The sequence below is a fragment of the Puma concolor genome, chromosome E3 (assembly GCF_028749965.1).
Source record: "Puma concolor isolate L17-30 chromosome E3, mPumCon1.1.hap2, whole genome shotgun sequence".
Classification (NCBI taxonomy): Eukaryota; Metazoa; Chordata; class Mammalia; order Carnivora; family Felidae; genus Puma; species Puma concolor.
Window position 1 is genome coordinate 40,757,608 of NC_141682.1, and position 25,585 is coordinate 40,783,192.

The following is a 25,585-nucleotide window of genomic DNA, read 5'->3' on the forward strand; positions in this document are numbered from 1 at the left end:
CTGCACTGACCGGCCACGCTGGGCAATGTCTCCTGAGACCCGTCGGGCAGGTGTTCCAGCGGGGGCTGGGGGCCAGGCAGGGCCTGAAGTCCAGGGCTGCCCTCGGCCTTTGCTGCAGGTGTTCAGAGTGGGGAACAAGGGCAAAGCAGCCGTCAGAGACCTGAATCTGAACCTGTACGAGGGGCAGATCACGGTGCTGCTGGGCCACAACGGCGCGGGGAAGACCACCACCCTCTCCATGCTCACAGGTGAGGCGCCATGGCCTCGGCTCCGGCCGGCCGGTCAGCGGTCCGGCCAGACAACGGTCACACCTCGTGCTGACGGGGGTGGGGAGAGGGTCCGGTGTTCCCGCTGAACTTCGGCCTCCGGGTCTTCTGCTTGGCCCTAGGTCTCTTTCCCCCAACCAGCGGCCGGGCGTATATCAACGGGTACGAGATTTCACAGGACATGGTTCAGATCCGCAAGAGCTTGGGCCTGTGCCCGCAGCACGACATCCTGTTTGACAACCTGACCGTCGCAGAACACCTGTACTTCTACGCACAGGTGAGCCGGCCGCTGAGTGCGCTTAGGTCGTGTAGTGGCTTCCTTGTCTGCGAGCTTGGGCCCCAAGGCGTGAACCCCCAGCTTCCCAGCAAATAGAACCCACCTGGAGCAGCCGCTCGCAGACCTGCAGCGGGGCGGCGGGGAGGGAAGTCAGGGCACGCGGCGCAGCACGCGGAGGGAAGGAGGAGGCGCCAAGCCCGGGAGCCCCTGCCCGACGTCCCTGCCCCTGCTGTCTCAGCTGAAGGGCCTGTCCCGCCTCAAGTGCCCCGAAGAGGTCCAGCGGATGCTGCACGCCCTCAGCCTGGAGGACAAGCGGGACTCCCTGAGCAGGTGCCTGAGCGGGGGCCTGAGGCGCAAGCTGTCCATCGGCATCGCCCTCATCGCGGGCTCCAAGGTAGGCGGGCGGGAGGCCCCGGGGCGGGGCGCCCAGCACGGCGGGCGGCCACGGGGAGCCGCCGCCACCCCGCCACCCTGCCACCCGCCACCGGCTCCTCGGCACGGTCCGCAGGTGCTGATGCTGGACGAGCCCACCTCGGGCATGGACGCCGTCTCCAGGAGGGCCATCTGGGACCTGCTGCAGCAGCACAAGAGCCAGCGCACCGTGCTGCTCACCACGCACTTCATGGACGAGGCTGACCTGCTGGGGGACCGCGTGGCCATCATGGCCAAGGGGGAGCTTCAGTGCTGCGGGTCCTCGCTGTTCCTCAAGCAGAAGTACGGTGAGCGGGGCGGGCAGGGCCCTGCGGCCGGGACAGGGGCCGGGACGGGAGGAGGAAGCGCGGGAGCAGTCTTGATTGGGTTAGGACGACGTCCCGCCGTGACCGGGAAGGGGCAGCGAAGCGTCAGCCAAGGCCGCCGAGACCAGCGGTGCCCTTGCAGAGGCCACACTGGCTACCGTGGAGGTGCGCGGCCTGTGGCACATTCCAGGGCTGGGTTTGCCATGTGAGTGTGGCTTCCTCGAAGGCAGCTCATGGTCCGATGCCCCAGGCCCACCCACATCCCACCAGCAGACGAGCTCCCCTCCTCAGACACCCCGGGACTTGTGCACCTCCCTTCCCCAGTCCCTCGGCCGGCACACAGCCCTGCCCGGCGGATGGCGACCAGACGTGGTCACCCTCGGGGCCGCCGTTGTCTGGGGCTCCCTTGTGGAGAAAGCAGAGAGGGCAGGTCTTGGGGACGGTTCCTGCCGCAGCCTGAGAGTGGACTGCAGAGCCCATCTTGGGCCTCACGTCCGTACCGGCAGCACTCCCAGGTCCCCCAGCGTCTCCACCCAGCAAGGGCCTGGGAGAAAAGCCCCGAGGATGGCACCGAGGAGTCCAGGTGCATCCGCTCCAGTGCCGCCGTCCCTGCTTTCCGGCCTCTTTCCCACGACCTGTCCTGGTCACGAGCCGAGGGCCCGGAGGGACGGCAGAAGTAGGACACGGCGTCCCGGGGGGGCTCCTCGGTGTTGCAGGTGCGGGCTACCACATGACACTGGTGAAGGAGCCCCACTGTGACCCCGAGGCCATCTCCCGGCTGGTGCGCCACCACGTCCCCAGCGCCACGCTGGAGAGCAGAGCCGGTGCAGAGCTGTCCTTCATCCTGCCCAAGGAGAGCACCCACAGGTACGCGTCCCCAGGGGCGCAGGCACGGCCCTGAGAAGGGGGCTCAGTGGGCCTCGGAGGCTCCGTGCGTAGGGTCCCCCGCTCCTGCCTGTCAGGCTCAGCCAGCAGGGCTCCCAAGCCCACAGCTGTGACAGTAGGTGGAGAACCAGTGCAGTGGAACTGGGAACCCTCCCTGGGTGGAGAGTGTCTGCCGTCCCTCTCGGCACACGGCCAGGCCCTCCTCCCAGGTTCGCCCGCGCACAGCGCCCATGAGCTCCTCGTGGAATCGTGAATGTGTGTGTCTTCTTTGTCTCACGCTATGAGTCACGCGCCGAAGCCTTGTGAACAGAGCAGGTTCTGGTGTGGGGGGTAAGAACCCAACCCTCGATTCACGTTCAGAAACTTTGGGGTATAAATCTTTAAAGTCTGTTTAGTGTTGCTACGAGCCCGATCGATGGTGTGGTTTTGGGTTGCCCCACTCCGTCACACCGTGACTTCGTCAACATCTGTTCCAGCACCACGCACTCCTGGTTTCCCCCCAAGAATACGCCAGGAGACATCCTTCTAGAAAACTCTTGGTCTAAATCTCCAGTGACCCCCTCAGGAGGGGCAAAGGGGACCAAGTTCCTCCCGCAGAGGTGATGTACGTGACTTCCCCGTCAGCAGGACGGGACAGTGTCCATTTTACACCATGCTTGCCAGCTTTGATGAAGTTCTTTTTTAAATATTTGCATATCCAGTGGCTGAAATGGCATTTTGTTTTCCTTCCACTCCTGCTAACAGGAGGTCAGTCTTGCCGCCGCTCACACGGCTTTCTCTGGATATCGTGTGTTCCTGTCTCTCGCTCGTGTATCAGTCAGAGCATTTTATGGAGCGATATCAACCATTTTTGCTGCAATTTTTTCCATTTGGTCATTGATTTTGTGGGACTTTTTTCCCCATGCAGATACTTTACATTTAACGGGTCCTATCTTTTCCTCTGTGATTTTTTTCCTTAGAAACCCTGCAACCGAATGAATATCCTCCAGGTTTTTTGGTTTTTTGGTTTTGTGATTTCACGTGGATATTTTCTAGCAAACAGTATCTCAGGCCTAAGTCCTCACGGCAGAAGGTCATGTGGCCGGGGCGCCTGGGTGTCTCAGTCAGTTGAGCATCTGACTCCTGATTTCCGCTCAGTTCACGGGCTTGTGGGATCCACTGAGTGTGGAGCCCGCTTAAGATTCTGTCTCTCTCTTTCTCTCTGCCCCCGTCCCCAGCTTGCACATGTATGCTCTCTCTCTTAAAATGTCACGTAGGGAAAAAGAGGGGGAAACAAACCCAACTCCCGGTTTTCCAGGCAGCTTTTCCAGGCGCCAAGGCCGCTCTGCCCTGCCCCGGGCCACGTGGAGGAATAAGTTGCCTCCAAAGTCACTGAGAGGCAGCTCTTCACTCGAGGTCTTGCTTCCAGGTTCGAAAGTCTGTTTGCCAAACTGGAGAAGCAGCAGAAGGAGCTGGGGATCGCCAGCTTCGGGGCCTCGGTCACCACCATGGAGGAGGTCTTCCTCCGGTCAGTAAACGCGGGCGTCCATCAGTCTAGGCGCCGATGCTTGCCGACAGCGTGCCGGTGAAGCAGCCCCCTGACTGTCAGATCCAACCCCGACCTGAGGGGGGGCACGCCGGCGTGGGCGGGGCCCCAACTCCCCAGGGCACTCGGAAGGCCGAGGGCGGCTGAACTCCGATCTCCTCTCCGGAAACTTCCGCCCCACCCCCCTTCATGGGGAGGGTGCAGGCGGCCTCTGTTCACCATGCGGGCCCGACAGGCAGGCCCCCAGAACTGCGGGCGGCAGGGGCTGCCCGGGGCGGCGAAGATGTTCACCAGATTTTCCTCCAGCGCCTATTTGGCAGATGGAGTGCTAGGCACTGGAAGGAACAAAAGTACGTGTGAGGTACATGTTTTTCTCTGAGGATCCCGGGACCTAGCGAGGAGGCAGAACAGTGAGTGTGTGCGCGGTGTGCACATATCAGGTGGTTCACGGGTGTCCACGCGGCCCCACCACCCACCCACCCGGCCGCTGCCTGCACTCCCCCCACGCACACCCGTCCCCACTGAGCCATTCCTGGGCGGCTCCTCCCGGAGCACACGCACCTGCCCGTCGGTCCCAGCTCGGCCCCGGGCGCCCGGACCCATGGCGCCCAGTGCTGGCACAACTACACTCCCGGGGCCTCCATCATGCCCCCAGTACCCCCCTTCCCGTCCCTGTGGCTTTGGCCCATCTCGCAGGGAGACCGCGGTCCTTGTGGGCAGGGGCCTTGTCCGGTTATCTGTCCCTCGTGGACTCCACGTCTGGTGTTCTGATGGCATCTGGTGATGGGCACGTGAGGAGACAAACCACAGCCAGCAGAGCTAACAGCGTGCCCCTCCTCCTCCCTCCCTGACGGCCCCCGCGGGGAGCTGAGCGGTGACCGGGCCTCCTGTGTCTTGGCACAGTGTGGGCAAACTGGTGGACACCAGCATGGACATCCAGGCCATCCAGCTCCCTGCCCTGCAATACCAGCACGAGAGGCGGGCGAGCGACTGGGCAGTGGACAGCCACCTGTGCGGGGCCATGGACCCGACCGACGGCATTGGCTCCCTGATCGAGGACGAGTGCACCACCGCCAAGCTCAACACTGGGGTGAGTGCCGAGGGCTGGGCCGGCCGGTGCGGGAAGGCTGGGAGACCCCTGAGCCCCACGTGTTAGCATCCAGGGGGACAGATAAGGGCTCCTGGAGGGTCAGTTCACTGGGAAGAGGGCAGATTACAGCTCACGCGGTCACAGCAGGGAGAAGGAAAACCCAGCACATTTTAATTCAGCGACTGTAATATCGTTTTGTTCTAAGTGGGCCGCGTTGCATATGCTGCTGACTCTGCTCTGTTTACCGAGGGCTTTGCCGTAAGCCTGGTGTTCGCTCAGTAAAGGGCAGCGCTGCTCTGTCTTACAGACGGAAAAGCAGAGTCTGGGTCACGGTGGCCTGGCCAGCACGTGGCAGAGCAGGAGTCTGACCCTGGAGGGGTCCCCACGCTTGGAGGGCTCCCGTATGAGCGCAGACGGGGTCCCCTGCCAAGATCGGGGGAAAGGCAGCGGCCTTGGCTCCCCCAGTGTGGTGGGACCCCCCAAGGCCCTTGTGGGGACCCGCAGGGACACGGATGTGCACATCTCCCGTGTTACTGAAGGAGGAGCTTTGCAAGAAGCCCTGGGGCCTCGGGGCGCACGCATCGGTTGGAGGCCACCAGGCGTGTGCTGGGACCGTGCCTGCGGCTGAGGGTGGGGGGCAGGGGTGTGCTGCTGGCCCCGCGGGGCACCGTGACAGCCCGTCCCCTCTGCCACAGCTCGCCCTCCACTGCCAGCAGTTCTGGGCCATGTTCCTGAAGAAGGCCGTGTACAGCTTGCGCGAGTGGAAGATGGTGGTGGCCCAGGTCCTGGTCCCTCTGACGTGCGTCACCCTGGCCCTCCTGGCCGTCAACTACTCCTCGGAGACCTTTGATGACCCCATGCTGGAGCTGACCCTGGGCGCGTACGGCAGAACTGTCGTGCCCTTTGCTGTCCCCGGGGCCTCCCGGCTGGACCAGCAGCTGTCGGAGCAGCTGAAGGCCATGCTGCAGGCCGAGGGCCAGGAGCCGCGGGAGGTGCTGGGTAAGGGCCGGGCCCGGAGCCCAGCTTCTCAGCGCAGGCACCGTGGGCATTTGGGGCGTTGGCTCCTCCCTGTCTGCGCACCCTGGGATGTTGAGAAGTATCCCTGGCATTGCGTCCCCCTCTCCCCACCGCGTCGTGACAACCACAACTGCCTCCGGACATCACCACTAGGGGGAAGGCCGTTGCCTGAGTCAGGAAGGCACAGGCAGCATCTGGGACTAAGGTTTGCCCAGGACGGGCGGCCACTTAGGTCTGTGTCGGGGTCAGAGGTGAAACATGAAACCTCCGTGGTGTCACCATTGCCCTTCGTTTGCCGGGCAGGTCACAGCACACACTGAGGTAACATGGTGCTCTCTTCTAGCATCTCAGACCGAAGCACCTGCGTCCCTGGCCCTGGCAGTCAGACGCGGCCCTGGGTTCAGAGCAGGCCTCGAGCTCGGGTCGGATGGGCCAGACGTGGGGGAAGGTGGCCTTGGCTTGCTGCTCCCTCCCCCTGCTGGACCGCAGCCCAGAGACTCAGGAAGCAGGCTCTGGTTTAGGGGAAGGCTGGATGCCTCTGCGTCCCGGAACTGGAACCAGCCTGCCTTCCAGTGCCCGCTTCTGCCCCGAGTCCCAGTGTGGCCCTGACCACCCCTGCGACCCTGGTTAGGCCTCAGGAGACATCCTGTCACCTCCGTGTGCCCTCTGCCACGTTTGCCGGCTGTCCCCCAGCCTGGCCCAAAGATTCTGGGCATCTCGTGGCACATGGTGGCTCTGGGGGGTTCGGGACATGGCCTCAGATGCCCCTGGCCTGAGTCCTTCTGGAAGACCAAAGTGTCCATTCCCTTGTCGAGCGTGCAACCTTCCGGCTTTGTTCGCCTCGCCGTGCGGTCTTGTTTCACTGCTTTTAAGGCCATCGGATGCTTTTTCTTCTGTGATGGCGGCTGCGGCCCCATTGGCAGAGCCTCTGTCACTCTTAACATCAGGGCTCCCGGACGCGTCCCTGCCCCTTGCTGACCCTAGGGCCTGCAAGGCAGACGTCCTCTCTCTCGACCCCGTTTACAGGCCAGGGCAGTGAGGGCGTGTGTAGGTGCACGTGATGCTGGGCCGGGCAGCCGCCAGCGACCATAGGGTGGACCCCAGCACCCCTGTCTGAACCCCTGTCCCCACATCTCCACCACGGAGCGAAGCAGGGCTGGGGCGGGTCCTGGCTCCTCGAATGCCCAGAGGGTCCGGCACCTGCAGTGGGGTTTGCCAGGGTTCTTGCTGGTGAGGAGGGAATCCTCCTCCTCCCTGGGCCCCACTCCCTCAGGCCACTCTTTTTTTTTTTTTTTTTTTTTAATGGTTATTTATTTTTGAGACAGGGAGAGACAGAGCATGAACGGGGGAGGGTCAGAGAGAGAGGGAGACACAGAATCGGAAACAGGCTCCAGGCTCTGAGCTGTCAGCACAGAGCCCGACGCGGGGCTCGAACTCACGGACCGCGAGATCGTGACCTGAGCCGAAGTCGGACGCTCAACCGACTGAGCCACCCAGGCGCCCCAGGCCACTCTTTTTAAAGACCACCTTTTTCTCCTGATTACGAAAGGTTACTTACTCATTCCATAAAAACTGGAAAACCAGAGAAACAGGCGGAGGTCCTGTCTAATCTCGCCCCTCGAGGGCAGCCCCCTACCCGCTGGCTTGCCCAGCCGCCCCACAGGAGGTCACAGGTCTGCCTCTTAGAGCCTCTCCCTCTCCGGAGTGGCCTCCTCCCTGCCCCACCGGCCCTGGTCCAGGGCTGCCTCCCTTTAGTCTCGGGAGGCATTTGGGGGGCAGGAGGAGTGTGGCCCTCCCACTTGGCCTCCTGTGGCCCCGGGGTGCCCGCTCGCCCAGGCCCCGCCGCTCCCGTGACGTGGCCCCCCGGCCCGTGGGCTCCGCGAGAGTAGAAGGTGGTGTTTCCTTGCCACGGCCCCTCCAGGCCTCCGAGCTCCTCAGAGTGGGCGCCTCGGGCACGTGCCCCAGGGGCCGTCGTCCACTCCTGACCCTCTGTCGCCCCCCAGGTGACCTGGAGGAGTTCCTGGTTTTCAGGGCTTCGGTGGAGGGAGGTGGCTTCAACGAGCGGTGCCTGGTGGCCGTGTCCTTCGGAGACGTCGGCGAGCGGACGGTCGTCACTGCCCTGTTCAACAACCAGGCGTACCACTCCCCAGCCACTGCGCTGGCTGTCGTCGACAACCTTCTGTTCAAGCTGCTGTGCGGCCCCCGGGCCTCCATCGTGGTCTCCAACTACCCCCAGCCCCGGAGCGCCCTGCAGGCCGCCAAGGACCAGTTCAACGAGTAGGTGCACTGCCCCTGCCAGGGCCCTGCCCCCACCCATCAGGGCCTCGCACCGGGCACCGCCAGGGCCACCAAGGGCCACGTAGGCGGATGAAGCACAGTTTGTGCCTTCAGGAAGCTTCTGGGTTTGGGCCAGGGAACCTCTGCCCCACGTCTTCCCCAGCCCTGCGTATTCACGGTCTCCTCAGACAACAGATTAGCTGGGGAGGCCCTATCCCACATACTGAAGTATCCGAGGGGGGACTCCTGAGGCCTCGGAGCACAGCCGTGCCCTCTTCCCTAATCTGCACCCGGCTCCTGCTGGCTATTGTCCCCGGGGGTCTCGGCACACACTTGTGCCCGGGGCGGTGCCTCTGTGTGTGAACCAGAATACAGAACACAGTGAAGTCAGGTATCGCTGCCCAAGGTGGCCTCAAATCAGGGAGCCCTGTGGGCCTCTCTCTTCTCAGGCCTTGTCATGCTCTGGTATGTGTGGGACTCTCCCCCATGCTGGTCACAGAGCCCCCTAAATGCCCCTAAACCCCAGAACATCCAGAAGAGGCCAAGAAAATCAGTTTCGGAACAAGATCAGTGACTCCGTGTGGGGCGATTAATTAACGGGGAGGGGCAGCCTTATCCCCACCCCCCCGCACACCGGACTGCTCTGGGCCTTGCGATGTCTTCGTCCCCCTCTGCTACCTCCTGTCTCTACCCTGAAAGCAGAGACACAGCAGCCGCTCTGTGCCCTCCTTGTCCTGCCAGGGACAGGCGGGCACACGGATGAACACTCGTGGCGGGTCGGACTGGTGGTCTGAAGGCCGCACAGCCCTGGGGAGGGGCCTCCGATCTGCTTGGGCCCTGGGGACACACGCCTGCGGGGCCCTCGGACCTGGGCGGGGTGGTCAGCGGCCACAGGTGGGGTGGGGGACTGTGCTGGGGGCATCGAGAAGTTGGCAGCTCCTTCCCGGTGGGCTCTGTGTGAGGAGACCCCCAGGTCAGCTGAGGTCGGGGCGGCAGGAACTTTGGTTCTGTTTCAGCAGCTTTAGGAGACGGAGGTCACCTGTTGTGACGTGGGCTGGAGTGGTTGTTAGTACTCACAGGGCGGGGCCAGCGCCGAATCTGATAGAATTGTCCCAGTTGTTTTAGTTCCAGATGCATCGTGAAAGGATGACCCCAGAGAGTCTGGTTCACACCCCTCATCACCCTCATCGCACGTAGTTACAAGTTTTTTCCCTTGTGGTGAGAAGTTTTAAGATCCTGTCTGAGCAACTTTCAAATGAGCAACCCAGTATCGGGTTAACCTTAACTGTAGTCACCGTGCCCGACGTGGCGTCCCCAGGACTCACTTATTTTATGACTGGAAGCTAGTTGACGCCCTTCACCCGCTTTGCCCACCCCCTGGCAAGCACCAGTCCGTTCTCTGTATCTGTGAGTTCCTTTTTGTTTCGTTTGTAGATTCCGTGTGTAAGTGAGATCTTATGGTAGTCGTCTTTCTCTGTCTGACTTAGTTAATTCAGCACGGTGCCCTCCAGGCCCATCCACGTTGTCACACACGGCAGGTTCTCCTTCTCTGCTGTGGCTGGAAAATACTCTATTGTGTATGTAGCACAGTCTCTCTCTCCACTCACCTGTCGATGGACATGCTGTTGTTTCTGCTTTGGCTGTTGTAAATAACGCTGCTGTGAACGTGGGGAGGGGGAGGTTTCTTCATTTTTTTTTTTTTTAATTTTAGAGAGTGTGTGCGAGTGAGGGAGTGGGGCAGAGGCAGAGAGAGAGAGAAAGAGAGAGGGAGAGAGAACCCTAAGCAGAGCACAATGTGGGGCTCGATCACGTGGCCCTAGGAACATGACCTGAGCCAAAATCGAGTCAGACGCCCAACCAACTGAGCCACCCAGGCACCCTAAGGCTTCATTTTCTTTGGATAACCACCCATAAGTGCAATTGCTGGGTCATAGGGTGGTTCTGTTTTTAACTGTTGTTTTTTTAATATACATATTTTTGTATTGTTTATTTTTTTAATTTTTTTTTTTTAACGTTTATTTATTTTTGAGACAGAGAGAGACAGAGCATGAACGGGGGAGGGTCAGAGAGAGAGGGAGACACAGAATCAGAAGCAGGCTCCAGGCTCTGAGCTGTCAGCCCAGAGCCCGACGCAGGGCTCGAACTCACGGACCGCGAGATCGTGACCTGAGCCGAAGTCGGACGCTCAACCGACTGAGCCACCCAGGCGCCCCTGTATTGTTTATTTTTGAGAGAGAGAGAAAGAGAGCGGGAGAGGGGCAGAGAGAGAGGGAGTTACAGAATCTGAAGCAAGCCGCAGGCTCTGAACTGTCAGCACAGAGCCCAATGCGGGGCTCAAACCCATGAACTGTGAGATCATGACCTGTGTCAATGTCGGACACTTAACCGACTGAGCCACCCGGGCGCCCCCTATTTTTAACTTTCTGAGGAGCCTGCCCACTGCTCTTCAGAGTGGCTGTTCCAGCTTGCATGCCCGCCAGCAGAGCACGAGGGGCCCCCTCTCCCGCATCCACGCCAGCACATTCTCTCTTGGTGATGCTGGCCATTCTGACCGGGGAGAGGGGATCTCTCCTTATGGCTTTGGTTTGCATTTCCCTGGTGGTTAGTGATGTTGTGCACCTTTTCATGTGCCTCTTGGACCACAGTACAATCTTACTGCGTGGCCATCACACCCTGAAGGAGCCCCGGAACGCCAGCAGCCACCTGCCCCCCCACCCGCATCTCCTTTTGCAGATGGCCTCCACTCTCTTCCTGTCTCCATGGATTTGCCTGTACTGGACGTTTCATGTGAATGGAATCATGTAATAAGAGGCCTTTTGTGACCGGCTGTTCTCTATTTTCAGGGGCTTATCCACGTTGTAGTGTGGATACTTAATTGCCTCTTTTTTTTTGGCCAAATAACATCCACGTGTTGAAGCCCTGCTTATTGAGACAGCCAGGAGGTTTCTGAGCAACAGAGTAATGCCATCAGTGGTGGTTTCTGGAAGGTGTTGCTGGCAACCTAATGCAGAATGCACCTGATGGGGGGGTGGGAAATGAACCACTGCAGCCATGCAGATGCCGATGGGGTCCTCCAAGGGCAGGGCCAGCCAGGCAGGGGGTCCTCAGGAGATGGGGGAAAGGCAGCGATGGTGGGGCCATCGCCTGAGTGTCTGGGGAATGTGGGGGATGCAGGGACAGCTTGAAGGCGACTGGGAGAGTGGTATGTCCATCACGGGGGGGGGCAGGAAGCCCAGAGGAGGAGCTGTTCTGGCAGGGAGGGGTTTTCCTGGCTCGGAGACACGCCCCCCCCCCCCCCCCCCCCCAGCTCCGGCATTCCCTCTTAAACCCCTTTACTGCCTGGCTCCTCCATCGCATGCTTTGGATGGATGCTGGCCGGACTCACTGTGCTCAGTCCCTGACCTGCCCTGTCCCCCCCGCTCCACAGGAGCCGGAAGGGATTTGACATTGCCCTCAACTTGCTCTTCGCCATGGCATTCCTAGCCAGCACGTTCTCCATCCTGGCGGTCAGCGAGAGGGCCGTCCAGGCCAAGCACGTCCAGTTTGTGAGCGGTGTCCACGTGGCTACTTTCTGGCTCTCCGCTCTGCTGTGGGACCTCATGTCCTTCCTCGTTCCCAGTCTGCTGCTGCTGGTGAGGGCTGTGCGGTGCCGGGACCCTCCCCTGCACGTCCCGGGGCCCTGCCTTGGCGCCCCTGCGCAGACCACAGGTCCGCGCTGGCAGCTCAGCCCCAGTTCTGGGACGCTGGCTGGGAACCCCACCGGCAGCACCCCTCACCTGTGTCTGCACCCCCAGCCTTCATCCCACAGTGGCAGGCAAGGTCCGGGCGCGGGGCGCCCTGGTGACCGCTCCAACGGCAAAGGGGAGAAGGGGGGGTGTCATCGGGGGGGGGGGGAGTCCCGGGGCTGAAAGCCACCCTGGAGACAGGGCCCCCAGGCACCGCCTACCTCTGTGCTGCCGCAGGTGGTGTTCAAGGCCTTTGACGTGCACGCCTTCACGCACGACGGCCACATGGCCGATGCCCTCCTGCTGCTCATGCTCTACGGCTGGGCCATCATCCCCCTCATGTACCTGATGAACTTCTTCTTCTCGGGAGCGGCCACTGCCTACACGAGGCTGACCATATTCAACATCCTGTCGGGCATAGCCACCTTCCTCGTGGTCACCATCATGCGCATCCCAGGTGGGGGCCTTAGAGACAACCCCCCCAGGTGCCTGGGGGCCAGGTGGCACCAGTGTGGCCACTGGGCCAGGCCATACTCAGGCCCTTCTGCCAAAGGTGGTCCCACTGGGCCGGCAGCCAGCGGCTCTGCCTGGCAGTTTCGGCAGCGGGGGGAGGGGGCCAAGGAAGAGGGGGCTTCACCCAGCTGGGCACCCGGCCCACACACCCTCCGGATCTGCGGACCTGTCCTGGGGGCGGGTGTCCTGCGTCCCTCAGTGCCCACTCGTCTGTGCCCTTCCCCACAGCGGTGAAGTTAGAAGAGCTTTCCAGAACCCTGGACCACGTGTTCCTGGTGCTGCCCAACCACTGTCTGGGGATGGCCGTCAGCAGCTTCCACGAGAACTTCGAGATGAGGCGATACTGCACCTCGTCGGAGGTCGCGGCACACTACTGCCGGAAATACAGTGAGTGTCCGGGCCCCGCGGCCGCCCCTCCCCACTCCTGCCTGGCTTGTTCCCACGGAGGGGCTCCTTCCGCAAAACAGCCCGGGCTCCCGCAGTCCTGTGCGCTGCCTCCAGGCTGCGCGCCAGCCTTCACGTGGCCGCCGCCCAGCGTCTCTGTATCTCAAATCTTCCTCTGCCTTTCTCTTGTAAGGACGCCTGGCATTGGATTCAGGGCCCTAAGCTACACCTGCAAAGACCCTTTTCCTGAGTGGGGTTGTGCACAGGTTCTGGGCGTTAGGACATGGACGCGTCTTTCTGGAGCCACCTTTCAGGCTCCCACAGGCCCTTCCTGTGCCTGGAGCTGTCTTCGGCGGTGGTAGCTGTCACCACTGTGACCATGGCAAGGCAGGGAGGAGGTGTCCCATCTTCACATCCCAGTGCCGTCCCCAAGGGAGGAAGGGGTGTGTGAGTGAGCCAGGGTGTGACCCGGTCACTTGTCACGGGCACCCCTCGCAAGGTAGAACTGCCCCAAAACGCGGGGAGTCCCCGGGGCTTCTGAGGGGCAGTGACAAGGATGACAAATGGGTCCCGGGCCTTCGTGGCCTCTGCCGAGGGGCTGGTGTGCAGGTGCCCGTGGGCCCAGAGAGGGGCTCAGGCCGGGACCTGGGGCAGGAGAGCGCTCCGGGGCCAGGCTCAGCGCTCACTCCCTCGCCCGCACAGACATCCGGTACCAGCAGAACTTCTACGCGTGGAGCGCCCCGGGGGTCGGCAGGTTTGTGACCTCCATGGCTGCTTCCGGGTTTGCCTACCTCAGCCTGCTCTTCCTCGTCGAGACGGACACGCTGTGGAGGCTGAAGACCTGCCTCTGTGCCTTCCGGAGGAGGCGGGCGCTGGTGAGTGGGTCCCGGGCACTCCCCACGCCTCCGCCGCCACGGGCCTGGGGCTCAGCCACCCGGCAGGGTGCAGGCATCCAGGCCCTCGTGTCTGCCACACACACCCCACCCCACAAACAAAACCCGCGGGACTGCACTGGACACACACGTGAACCCAGGGCGAGATGGTGCTCTGACGTGAAGACCCCTCTGGGAAGGACTTCGCGTCCACGCACCCCCTCAGCCAAGTGTCACGGCTTTCGCGGTGCGTCCTGCACAGGCCTTTCTCCTTGGCCGTCAGCCTCCCCTCGATGCCAGTGTCAGCCCCGGGCCCACCCAGCCATCCTTGTGAAAGTCCCGAGTCCCTATATTGAGCAGTCTCAGAGACCCCCATCCTGTGTCCCGTGGAGAAGGACCTCCTGAGCCGGAACTCACGGGTGCGGTCTTTCTCTGGAACGATCAGACGGAAGCGTACTCTCGGACATCGGCACTTCCCGAGGACCAGGATGTGGTGGACGAGAGGAACCGGGTCCTGGCCCCCAGCCTGGAGTCCCTGCTGGACACTCCTCTGGTTATCAAGGAGCTCTCCAAGGTAAGGCCCCCTCTGCCCCCCACTCCCTGAGTTCCACCCCTGTGCCGCTGCCTCCAGGCCTCAGTGCCCGTGCCCCGCAGGTATACGAGCAGCGGACGCCCCTGCTTGCCGTGGACAAGATCTCCCTCGCAGTCCAGAAAGGAGAGTGCTTCGGCTTGCTGGGTTTCAACGGAGCTGGGAAAACCACGACTTTCAAAATGCTGACCGGGGAGGAGACCATCACTTCTGGGGACGCCTTTGTCGGGGGCTACAGCATCAGCTCGGAAATCAGGAAGGTGGGTGTGGGAAGACGGGGCACCCTGGAAGCAGGGATGGGCTCGTTTCTGGCTCACAGTTCACAAGGCAGTGACCAGGAGCCAGAGCGAAGCAAACAATGAGGGGGAGACAGGACAGGAAGAGAAGAGCCGCCCCCCCTTGTCCTGGCCGGGCTGGCAGCCAGGTCCGGGCTCTCTCTGAGAAGCCGCTCTCTGGACCCGGGCACGTTGAGTTCACAGCGGTTTGCAGCCTGTGCGCACAGATTTATCGTAGTGGTGCCCTGGGCTGTTCAGACCAGGTATTGCACCAAAGCCGGGTAAAAGTTCACCAAAGCACACTGCTAAGAGCATCGTAGAGCCCGATGCTCAGTGAGGAGCCCCGGCTAAGATCTGTGAGCCCTGAGAGACAGCACGTGACCCGGCTCTGCAGAGGGCATGCTGTGTTCCCTAGGCTTGGGTCTCGGGGCCTTGCCGGGTAAAGGGGAGAAACTGAGGCCTGTGCCCCCCGTGGCAGGGGTGTCCCAGGAGACTTCTCCACGTGGGGCCAGGTGAGGAGGATCCAGGCTGCCCTCCCACTGCCTCTACCGCTGGGGATTGGGTGGAAGGTTCTGTGTGCCGAGGCGAGGAACAGAGAAGAGTCCGTGCCTGGCGGCGACTGCGTGTCCTGGGGGCTTCTGGTCTGCCCTGCCCCCAGAGCACAGCCCACACCGTGTGGAAGAAGGCCTTCCTCTCCAGACCCCAAGAAGCCCCACACAGTGTTTCAGGGCCCACAAGCAGTGCACACACACCAAGAAACCAAGGCCCGTGCCTAGAACCCGCACACACAGGTGCCCGCAGGAGACGCAAGCCCACTGCTTGAGCTGTGCAGCCGCCAGGCCCAGGTCATAAAACGTCTGTGTTTGCCATGGTGAAGGGAATAAGCGAGATTAGAAACATACGCGGGCAAGAGAAAACCATAAATGTGACCCAGAGGCTGGGGAGGGAGGGGACTCTTGGGTACATCCAGTCTGAGTTCCGGGGAAGGTACTAACTGACGGGGCAGTGGCCGAGAGTATTCCCAGGCCGACTGAACACAGGTTCTGGAAGCCTAGAAATGGCCAGGAAGGCGAGGAGAAAGAAATCCCGTGTCTGGGATCCACGGTCCCCCGCCAGCCAGAGTGGTCCGGGAGAAGGTGCCGGCCCCAGGGGGCCCTGGCTCTGCTGGACGGGGCCCACCGCTCAGAGCCCTGCCACCGCATCACCTGACTGGGTGACAAGCCACCCCAAAGGTGTCGCCAGCAAACGTGCCCTCCATCAGAGAAGAAAGGAAGGCCTGAGACACGTTACATGCCTGATGGGTGGATGAGCTGTCGCACGGCAGATACTCTCACAGCGACGAGCGCGTGTCCTCACTACCCCACCCACGCGCCCGTGGTCGCCTAGGCCCCAGCCCACCTCTGCGCCATCGGTGTGGGGTGGCAGGTGCGCTTCCCCGAGCCGGCCAAGCACGTCCCGTGTCCCTGACAGAGCGCAGCATCCTGGCCGTGAGCCATGGTGGCCATAGACACACCTGCTGGGCGGAGCCTGGGGGACCCCCCCTCTGACCTGCCGCATCTTGCCTCCAGGTACGGCAGCGAATCGGCTACTGCCCCCAGTTCGACGCTCTGCTGGACCACATGACGGGCCGAGAGACGCTGGTCATGTACGCCCGGCTCCGGGGCATCCCTGAGCGCCACATAGGCGCCTGCGTGGAGAACACGCTTCGGGGCCTGCTTCTGGAGCCTCATGCCAACAAGCTGGTCAGGACATACAGGTGTGCCTGCGCTCGGGTCCCCTTCCCTGCCCCACGTCTGCCCAGGGCAGAGTTGGAGTCTCCCTTACGATACAGCGGGGGGGCAGCCAAACGGGTCGGGGGCCAGAGCCCATACCCGTTGATGTGGCTTTGAAAGCGGACTGGGGGGCATGATTCAGGCAGTGCCGGGTGGAACGGGGCTGCCCTGCCCATTCCCGCTGCCTGGAGGCAAGGCCACTAGTAAGGGGGCGTCGGGCCCCTGTCAGGCCCCCTTTAGTGCAGACGGTGTGTCGGCTGACCACCCTGGGCACAGCCTCTGGGCACAGAGGCCTCCGTGGGGCCTCTGACACTGCAAGGTCGGCTTCGCAGGCATCATGCTGCCCTCATTCCTGTTCACCTGGGGCGCCCAGCAATCACTGGGACCTGTCCGATGCTGGGACATGGGGAGCCCGTGCTGTCAGCCTTGTCTCACCCCACCCTCTCTGCCCCCAGTGGTGGCAACAAGCGAAAGCTGAGCACCGGCGTTGCTCTGCTCGGAGAGCCTTCCGTCATCTTCCTGGACGAGCCGTCCACCGGCATGGACCCCGTGGCCCGGCGCCTGCTCTGGGACACCGTGGCACGGGCCCGCGAGTCGGGCAAGGCCATCGTCATCACCTCCCATAGGTAGAGCCGGGGTCTCTAGGGGTCGATGGAAGAGCCAGAATGGGGGTGTGGAAGGGGTGGGTTGGGTGGGGCCGGGTGGACAGACGACCAGCCAGCAGCTGGTTCAGAATCTGTGACGAAAGTCCCCGGGCTTAACCGTGTGGCCCACCCTCCGAACACGGGAATCAGGAACAGCTCGATCTCGCCGACAACACCAGCCCGCCCACATGAGCCTTTGACGTGGGAGGCAGGCATCAGCGCCCCCGGCCCCGTGTCAGACCTCTGCCCCTCTCCCCAGCATGGAAGAATGTGAGGCCTTGTGCACCCGGCTGGCCATCATGGTGCAGGGCCAGTTCAAGTGCCTGGGCAGCCCACAGCACCTCAAGAGCAAGTTTGGCAGCGGCTACTCCCTGCGGGCCAAGGTCCGGAGCGAAGGGCGGCAGGAGGCCCTGGAGGAGTTCAAGGCGTTTGTGAACCTGACCTTCCCAGGTGTGTCTCCGTGCCTCCTCCCTGCTGAGTCCCGGGCCCACGACCCCCAGGAGGAGGGCCGTGATTCCAGGGTCGCGGGCAGCTCTCCCCTGGCCCCCACAGCCAGGCCCTCACGGGGACACGGTGTCTCCTTCGTGCAGGCAGCGTCCTGGAGGATGAGCACCAAGGGATGGTCCATTACCACCTGCCCGGGGAGGACCTCAGCTGGGCCAAGGTGAGTGTGGGCCCTGCCAGCACAGCTGGGGCTGGGGAAGGCCCTTCCAGGAATGACTCCTTCTGTGGCGCCTCTAGGCTCCTTCCAAAGAGGAGAGTCATTTTCTGCTCTAGCTTGCACCCCCAAATCCACTAGGTCTGGAGGTTCACTTAAGTCAGAAAAAAAAACGGCGTAAAAAAGGAAACTGACCCGCAAAGAGGATATATGTTGCCCAGGGTCACACTCTGAGCTGGCAAGATTGGGGGAGGCCCGGCCCCCCGCCGTGCGGCACAGCCCCCTGCTCCCCGAAGGGCTGGCTGCTCCCTGCAGGTGCTCCGGGGACCAGGCTGGGGCAGAGCTGGGACCTCTGGGAGCCTTACGGCCGCCGTGGCCAGAGGACTTCGCACACCAGCCGAGGAGCCCACCCTGGGCTTGCTGGCAGCAGCCTTTCTGCTCCCACAAGGTGTTTGGTGTCCTGGAGAAGGCCAAGGAGAAGTACGCGGTGGACGACTACTCCGTGAGCCAGATCTCCCTGGAGCAAGTGTTCCTGAGCTTCGCGCACCTGCAGCCGCCCGCCGAGGATGAGGGGCCCTGAGGAGCCGGCAGGGGCGGGGCAGGCGGGCGCCCAGGCAGGCGTCCCCTCCCTCCCGGTTCATCTTACCCTGCACCTTTATTTCTAATCACTATTTTCTGTAACGGACACGAGAATCGAGGCACAGTAGGGACCGGGCCTCGGCGCTGTCACGCTGCAAACCGGCACGCGAACGTCCATGTCCGAGGCAGGCGCCGAACCCCCTCTCTGGAACTCGGGGCCCGGCCAGGAGCGGTCCAGCAGCCCGCGCGGGCACGCCTGGGGGTCTCTGGGCAGAGAGCCGCTCAGGAAGGGGCTGAATTAGCTGAAGTGCTCGCGACGAGAGCACGCGGGACACCCCCACGTTCGCACATGGCACGGAGCCTCCCCGGGGGTGAAACGGGAAGTCTGCCGGGCAGCGGGCAGCAGGGCTCGCCAGGTTGCCCAGAGCAGAGGGAAAGCCGCCCGTGGCCGTCCACGACGGAGGTGCTGGCTGTGACAAGGCACCGCGGCCTTGGCTCCGGCGGGGGGGGGGGGGTCCCGGGAGTCACTGCGCCACACAGCCCGGACGCCACGCCCGGCCGGCCGGCCCCATCCCACCGGCGTCTTCCAGAGTCAGCCGGGGCCAGGGGAGAAGGCGGTCCCTCGTCCCGAGACGGTTCCTGAGAAGCCGCCCGCGGGAGGCCGGCCAGGGCCCGGGGCAGGACCGAGTGACTGTCTGTGGAGGGGTGCACCTACCGCGTGGTGACTCTGTGCGGAAAATAAAGTCTGGGAGGGAACATGGCCACGTCTGTGAGTCACACGAGGTGGGGGTCACGGGCCCGGTCACTGGCCTGCAGGCCTAGCACGGGCCTCCCACATCAGGTTTCACACGGACAAAAAAGCAAGAGCTCGTTTCTGCCAGGTACGTGGTAACTTCCAGAACTCACCACCAGGAGCTGGAGGAATAAGCCAGACCTGCCAGTGCCAAAGCAGGTTAAATGGGCACCTGACAGACCCTTGGTCTACACGAGGAAGCGCGAGTGCAGCGGGGCAGAGGGGGAAGCTGGGGGGGCGGGGGTGGGCAGGGCTCTGACTCGAGGGCCCCTTGTGGGTTTTAGGCCATTTTCCAGAATATTCTTCCTCCACAACAGCTCCCTTTTTATTTTTACTCTTATTTCTTGACGGTTTTCTAAATGTCCTTTTGACACCGCACCCCCCCCCCCCCCCCCCGCAGAATTCAGTTTTAGGGAAGACCTGTCTCATTACCGTGGCTCCTTCAGGAGTTTCCCGTTTGCATTTTTACTGGCCTCTGGAGGTCTGTGAATGCTGCCCGTGGCCTCCAGCTCTTCTGTTCCCCCTGGAATTCTTTACACCATCAGCATTTAGTTCCACATTATAAAAAAATAAATTCGGGGGTCAGTGTGGTCTAAGATGAGCCCCACAGAAGGTGTGTTCTGGGAGGTGGGCCTGTGGCCCGACACCAGGCCTGGGGGGGGGGGGCAGCGGGAGGAGCATAGAGCTTGGCAACTGCAGTTAGGGAGAAGGGACCCCAGAAGCAGCAGGAAGGGGCACCACTTTTGGGGTCCCCGTGGCACCCCCAAGTCATCTGCAAGGCTACTGGAAACCTAGCAGTAGAGCTCAAGGAGCCGGGGCTGGAGCCCACCTGATTTGGTTTGAACTGATGCAGCTCCGGGCCCAGGGGAGAGGGGGAAGGACCACGGACACCCCGACAGGAGAGCTGGCCTGCTTCATCCCCACCAGCCCATCTGCTCTCCCCCAGCCCCTGGGGCCCAGAGGGTCCCTGGACATGCTGGTCCCAAACAGCTGCTGCATCTGCTGGACCCCTGCCCCTCCCCAGCTCATCAGCAGACCCAGAAGACAAGGTCGCACCTCGCCTACCCCGTGGGCCTGGTCAGGGGCTCCCAAGGGGCGGACACCGACGTGAGGGCCGAGAGCAAGCCTGTGTAAGATCCTGCCCCGTCCGATGGTGTGGCTTGACCGAAACACAGACCGTGAACTGCCCCTCGGCAGGACACCTGCACTCAGAGGTTAGAGGGGGCTGCTCCACAGGGAGGGTTGGGCAGACCCTGTTGGGGGCAGGGCTTAGGCCGAGCCCCATCCACTGCTTTCCCTGTGGGGAAAGAATGCCAGGCAGCAGGTCACAGGGTGAGGGGACCCCACCCCCAGGCCCCAGAAACCACTCCTGTGGAATGGAGACTGCAGCCGGCTTGCTGTGCACATCAGAAGGCCCAGTCCCAGCAGCTTTGAAACCAGACAGGCGTTTATTTCTCGGTCAAGTACAAAGTCCAGAGACAGTGGTCTGGGTGTTGTCGCCGACAAGGCCTCAGGAAGCCAGCCTCCATCTGCCTGCTCTGTCCAGGTGCAGGCCTCCCTCAAGCTCTGCTCTTGGGTTCAAGGTCACCCTGAGGCTTCAGACAGAAGCAGCAGGGGGACGGGAGGAGGACACAGCTCCCGGATGTCATGTGCTTCTGCGTCCACGTTGTTGCACAGAACGCAGGCACATGGCTGCTCCAGGGAGAGGGAGCCGGGACACAGGGTCCTTTATTTAGCTGGGTACCCCAGATAAGAGCCAGGTCCCAGGACACGATCCCAGTCTCCACCACGACTGCAGTGTGCAGGTTCGCATCCTCAAGGGGTCCACAAGTGTGCCTTCATGGTCCACTTGAGCTGGCGAGACCCCACCTCACTTAGGAAGACCCACAGGCTAGCAGAAGTGACCCTACCCTAGGGCCCAGCCCCTGCCCCCCATGGTGTCCCTGACCCTATGGTCGCAGGGACACAGAAAAACAAACTGGACAGGTTTTTTTGCTGGGCAAACGCCAATCCAGATCTTCAATCCAGGACTCCAGGAGGAGCGAAGGTCACCTCAGTCTCAGGGACCTTCAGCCCTGTCTCACAAAGCAGCTGACAGGACCAGGGCAGAAGAAGGAGTGAGCCAAGGCCAGCAGCTGGAAGGAAGGCCGGAAGGCTGGTCCAAGGGTGGCCGCAAGCTGCCTGGGGATGACCACACATCGCAGGTGGGAGAGAAGCCAGCCCGTCCGGTCCAGCCTGGACTCACGTGAGCCTGGGCTGAAGTCAGTCAGTCCCTTGACCACAGAGACAGCAACGTCCCAGTGCCCCAGAGCAGTCAGCCCGGACACCCACAGTGCCAGAACCTGGAGGTGAGGGGGGAGGTTTCCGAGAGGCCAGCCCGGGGCTAGACCACCAGCCAGGGCAACAGATTTGGCGATGGCATCTGCAGGACACCCCATGCCAGCTGCTGTTCGGCTCGCTTCTGGGAACCAGCACGACATCGATGGCGTAGGCCAGCCAGGTCCTCTGAGACCACCCCCCCCCCGCCCCCACACAGACTGGTCAGTGAGAAGGGAGGGCCACCTGTGCTCACCCAGACCCTGTGGCCCTTACCTGCACACCAAGAGACGTTCTTGGGTAGACAGCTTGGGCTCTATCTGGACCCAGAGGGGCTCCTGCAGCAAACAGGTGGCCACAGAGGTTCTAAAAGTTCCCCCCAAAACCAAAGTAAGGATTAGGCTGCTCACTCCACCCCTCAGCTGAGGCAAGCGGGCCACGTGTGATATCCCACTCGGCAGACACGAGGTGCCTTCCTTGAACCCCGGCTCAGGTCTACCTCCAAACCCTGGGAGGTTCGAGTCCCTGAAGCCTATCTCCCTTTCCCAAAGGACAGCAAAGCCCCTGGGGTCCCTGCACGAGGGGGCTCAGGGAAGGTAGGTTGAGAGGCTGCCTGAGAAGGCGCGACAAGGCAGAGGTCTCGACCCCGGCAGCCCTCCCAGGAGAGCACCAGGAAGCAGGGCGCTGGGCCCTGGAGTCCCATCCCCACCTGATAGGCCCACGTGGTGTTGTCCTCAAACAGGCATGAGGAGCTGAAGCTACGGGGTCGGGCCCGGGGAGCGGGGGCCCTGCCTTCCTTCCTCAACACACAGGGCTGCCCAGGCCCCGCTCCTGGGGCCCGGCCTACACCACACAGATGCTGGCATCAGACACCTGCAGGGTTGGAGAAGTCCCAAGAAGGCTGGCTGTGGATGGCACAACGTAGGTCCTGGGAGCAGGGCCAAGCCATCTTGGCCCCAGTCGACACTGCGACACGGCCCACAGGTCCGCCAACGATGCAGCGTACGAGCTCCACTGCTCCGCGCACAGCTGTGACCGCCCCAGCTCAGGCACACTATCCTTGACTTCCCTGGGGCAGAAATGAACATGGGGCTTTGGGCATGAAAACCAGCACAAGCCCCCAGCTCACTGCTCAGCCACCCCCAGAAGAGTCCAGAGTCACCTGCTGGCAGGGAGATGGGAGAGGTCTCAGGACCCGACAACCCACACCTTAGAGGCACAAGCCTGCAGCCAGAGAGGCTCCCCACAACTCCAGACCCTCGCTGGCTGTCTGACCCTTTAAGGCCCAGCCTGGCCACTGAGAAGGACCAGCCAGTGCCTCTTCCTGGGCTCCTGCAGGGGCTGCAGGCTCTCACCTCCACAGAGAGACCCAGGCCTCCTCTTCTAATGCCTCCCTCAAGGCCACCGAGCCATCACCGCCTCCCTGACTCCACCCAAACTCTTCTGTTCTACCTGGCCAGGCCACCCCTGTCCTTGGTGCAGGGACTCTCAGCGGTAGGTAGGAGTCCTTTCTTGGGGATGCAATGCCTACTTGAGGCTCCCGGATGGCGCACTGTGACCTCCAGCACCATCCAGACTACCACTGAACCCTCTCCGTGTCCCCGGTCACCAGCCTCCAAGGGCAAGCACTGCAGAGGCCCACAGAGAATGAAGGCAGAGGGAATATTCTGTCTTGACAAGGGTACGTTTCCAAATGGAGAGCAGCGCCACATGCCAGCAGGTGGCCCCCGACCCTGGAAGGGAAGGGAGGGGCTCAGGACACTGGCAAAGCCTGAAAGATGCTGACTCCACCCAAACTCTTCTGTTCTACCTGGCCAGGCCACCCCTGTCCTTGGTGCAGGGACTCTCAGCGGTAGGTAGGAGTCCTTTCTTGGGGATGCAATGCCTACTTGAGGCTCCCGGATGGCGCACTGTGACCTCCAGCACCATCCAGACTACCACTGAACCCTCTCCGTGTCCCCGGTCACCAGCCTCCAAGGGCAAGCACTGCAGAGGCCCACAGAGAATGAAGGCAGAGGGAATATTCTGTCTTGACAAGGGTACGTTTCCAAATGGAGAGCAGCGCCACATGCCAGCAGGTGGCCCCCGACCCTGGAAGGGAAGGGAGGGGCTCAGGACACTGGCAAAGCCTGAAAGATGCCTGTGGTATAGTGCTCCAGGCCTGGGGCTGGCTGCCCAATGCAGTCTCCAGGAGCCCTGCCCCACCCCCCTCCACCAAACCTGGGCCAAAGGCCTCCCGAGGTCCCCAAAGGACGTAGCGTCCCAGCCCTCAGCCCCCACGGCCTCAGTAAGTTGGCACAGGGGTGTAAGAAGGGTGAAGCCAGAACTCCTGGAAGGCCAGGGGGCAGGCGGCCTCCAGATTTATTTCCTTATGTTTCTTCTGAACACATTCTGTTCATCTTCAAAACGGCAAAAGATGCTCAAATTTTAAAGCTCAACAGCTGATAACACACTTGGTAACAAAAATCAGCAATATTTAGAAACAAACTTGATTAAATTCATGTGTATGAATAAATCATGCTTTTAGATTTAACATAAAACGTGTTAAAATTTATATGCATGCCAAACTATAGCATTCCGCTCATTTTTTAACAAGTAGCGGGGGTTGGCTGCCCGGCTGAATTGTTCCCACCCTTGCCAAGGTGGGGTTGCTCGCCCACTCTCTCCCCACCTAGGGTGCCGGTGCGGCCCTGGGCATGCACTGATGGTGGGCCCAGGATGTGTGGGGCTCCGACATGCTGCCACGGCCACCCTGTCCCCAGTGCTGACCCTCTGGGCCCCTTGACGGCTGCAGGGCAGAGCCAGGGCTGCCCTCTGTTCCACTCACTCCTCCGTGCGTGGCCATGGCAGATGTGACAATGACAGTAGAGAATTCAATGCTCTAAATGCACCCCCACCACACCAGGGCAAATCTAAATCCAAAGGGAGGCCCCTGCACCGGACTGACTGCCTGCCTGCCAACACATCCCCCCTAGAAATGTGTTGGTGCCTTAGCAGAAGGGACACAGGAGGGGGCTGCTCCTTCCGGGCTCCCTTTTGTCCGTGACTCTGAGACACCCCCCAGCCCGGGGTGAAGGTGTTGGGGCACAGCTGACAACCTCCGGATGGGGCCAGATTGGCTGGACAGGGAAAGGCACCACCATCCACAGGCTGGGAAAACCACAGAGCGCAGAGAACAATGACGTGCAGACAGCGTCTGCAGCACCAACCGTCTGGTCACCAAGCTGCAACCTGGACTCCCCTGTCCTTGTCCTAGCGGTTAGTCCAAATCACAGTGATTCCTTTCTCCAGAAAGATCCGATTTCGATCTGTTCTCTTCTCTTCCTTGATGCACCTACCTGTTCGGACAACGTCTGGGGCGGGGTGCACCTTCCTTGCTCCCACCAAGGGTCATGCAGTAACAACCGCTTGCCGGACATGGGTGGGGGAACGCTGGCGGCCCCGTGGGGAACAAAACCCGAAAGCCCTAGCCTCTTTGGCGCCGGGTTTTATTCTCCCAGCCTCCTGCCTGGGCCCGGGCCACTGCTTTGCCAGAAGGCTGACTGCCTCCCTGCCTGCGCTGTTCACCGGCCAGAGTGAAGAAGCCTCGGCGCCGGATGTTGCACATCCTCCACGTCGCCCCACCACCGCTGAACTCCACCTTCGTAGCCTGGCCTGCGAGCCGCCACACTGGCCTCCCCTCCCTTCTTGCAACGCCGTAGCGCGGCTATTCCCTCTGCCGGGCGCCCCCTCCCCCTCGGGTCTCAGCCGCAGTGTCACCTCCTCGGAGGCGCTTCCCCCTCCGCATCCTGTCTTCTACCCTGATGTTCGCTCCCAGTTCGTGACGGTCGCACTGTCCCCCGTCTAGGCTCGGAACCCGGCCGAGCTCCATCCGCGCAGCAGCGGCGTCCGCACGGTCACTCCGCCCACCTTACGTGGTTTTTAACCGCAAGAACCCAGCCCCGCACCCACTCAGGCCCCTGAGCCGCCTGAGCCCCGCGGGACCCCCCATGGCCCGCAGCCAGAAGCCTGAGCGCCCGCACCGCCCTCGGTCCAGCAGCCGGCCGCACAGCGTGCGAAGCACAGGGGTCAAGGGTGGCGCGCCTGGGCTACCGCCAGACCCGCCGCCTGCCCAGTGCGCACGCGCGAGGGCTGGGGCAAGGCCGCCACTGCGTTAACTCCCTCCGCGCCGCCCCGGGGGCTGCCCCAGCGGCGCGGCCCTGCCGACCGCGGTCCCACAATCAGCCGGCCCCCTGAGGCGTGCAGCCAGCCCCTGGCAGTCCCAGACACCTCCTCAGAAAGGGAGCTAGAGCAAGAGTCGCCGACGCGGCTCGCCAAAAACGGCCGTGGCCCTTTAACATTCCCCTCGCTCGCGCCCATTGGCTAGAGCGCTCTACGTCATCGCTGCGCGC

At 62.2% G+C, this 25,585-nt stretch overlaps 1 protein-coding gene and 2 long non-coding RNA genes across 8 annotated transcripts in view; 2 read left to right on the forward strand and 1 right to left on the reverse strand.

Moving 5' to 3' along the window:
• Nucleotides 1–18,845, forward strand: part of ABCA3 (ATP binding cassette subfamily A member 3) — a 45,803-nt gene extending 26,958 nt beyond the window's left edge. For 2 of the 3 annotated variants that reach the window (XM_086691536.1, XM_086691537.1), the window contains exons 14-33: nt 119–248; nt 389–543; nt 782–937; nt 1,052–1,262; nt 1,997–2,147; nt 3,574–3,672; nt 4,594–4,780; nt 5,476–5,779; nt 7,801–8,074; nt 11,502–11,706; nt 12,037–12,256; nt 12,541–12,699; nt 13,399–13,571; nt 14,014–14,142; nt 14,223–14,417; nt 16,001–16,188; nt 16,660–16,830; nt 17,108–17,298; nt 17,439–17,512; nt 17,955–18,845. In XM_086691536.1, coding sequence (XP_086547662.1) covers nt 119–248; nt 389–543; nt 782–937; nt 1,052–1,262; nt 1,997–2,147; nt 3,574–3,672; nt 4,594–4,780; nt 5,476–5,779; nt 7,801–8,074; nt 11,502–11,706; nt 12,037–12,256; nt 12,541–12,699; nt 13,399–13,571; nt 14,014–14,142; nt 14,223–14,417; nt 16,001–16,188; nt 16,660–16,830; nt 17,108–17,298; nt 17,439–17,512; nt 17,955–18,086 — 3,504 coding nt within the window. In that variant the 3' untranslated portion in view covers nt 18,087–18,845. The remainder of the gene's footprint in view (nt 1–118; nt 249–388; nt 544–781; nt 938–1,051; nt 1,263–1,996; nt 2,148–3,573; nt 3,673–4,593; nt 4,781–5,475; nt 5,780–7,800; nt 8,075–11,501; nt 11,707–12,036; nt 12,257–12,540; nt 12,700–13,398; nt 13,572–14,013; nt 14,143–14,222; nt 14,418–16,000; nt 16,189–16,659; nt 16,831–17,107; nt 17,299–17,438; nt 17,513–17,954) is intronic. The other variant, XM_086691538.1, reaches the window with a different exon arrangement.
• Nucleotides 5,786–7,337, forward strand: LOC147573208 (uncharacterized). Its single transcript, XR_015245296.1, has 2 exons — nt 5,786–7,070; nt 7,304–7,337. It is a non-coding gene; the product is annotated as an uncharacterized LOC147573208 (long non-coding RNA).
• Nucleotides 18,846–20,303: 1,458 nt separating the features above from the next.
• LOC147573209 (uncharacterized) lies at nt 20,304–25,585 on the reverse strand. 4 transcript variants are annotated; one of them, XR_015245300.1, is made up of 3 exons: nt 24,954–25,585; nt 23,238–23,285; nt 20,304–22,263 (listed from the first exon to the last, which is right to left on the reverse strand). It is a non-coding gene; the product is annotated as an uncharacterized LOC147573209 (long non-coding RNA). The 4 variants fall into 4 exon arrangements; XR_015245298.1 differs by having other exon boundaries at nt 24,533–25,585; XR_015245301.1 differs by lacking the exon at nt 23,238–23,285.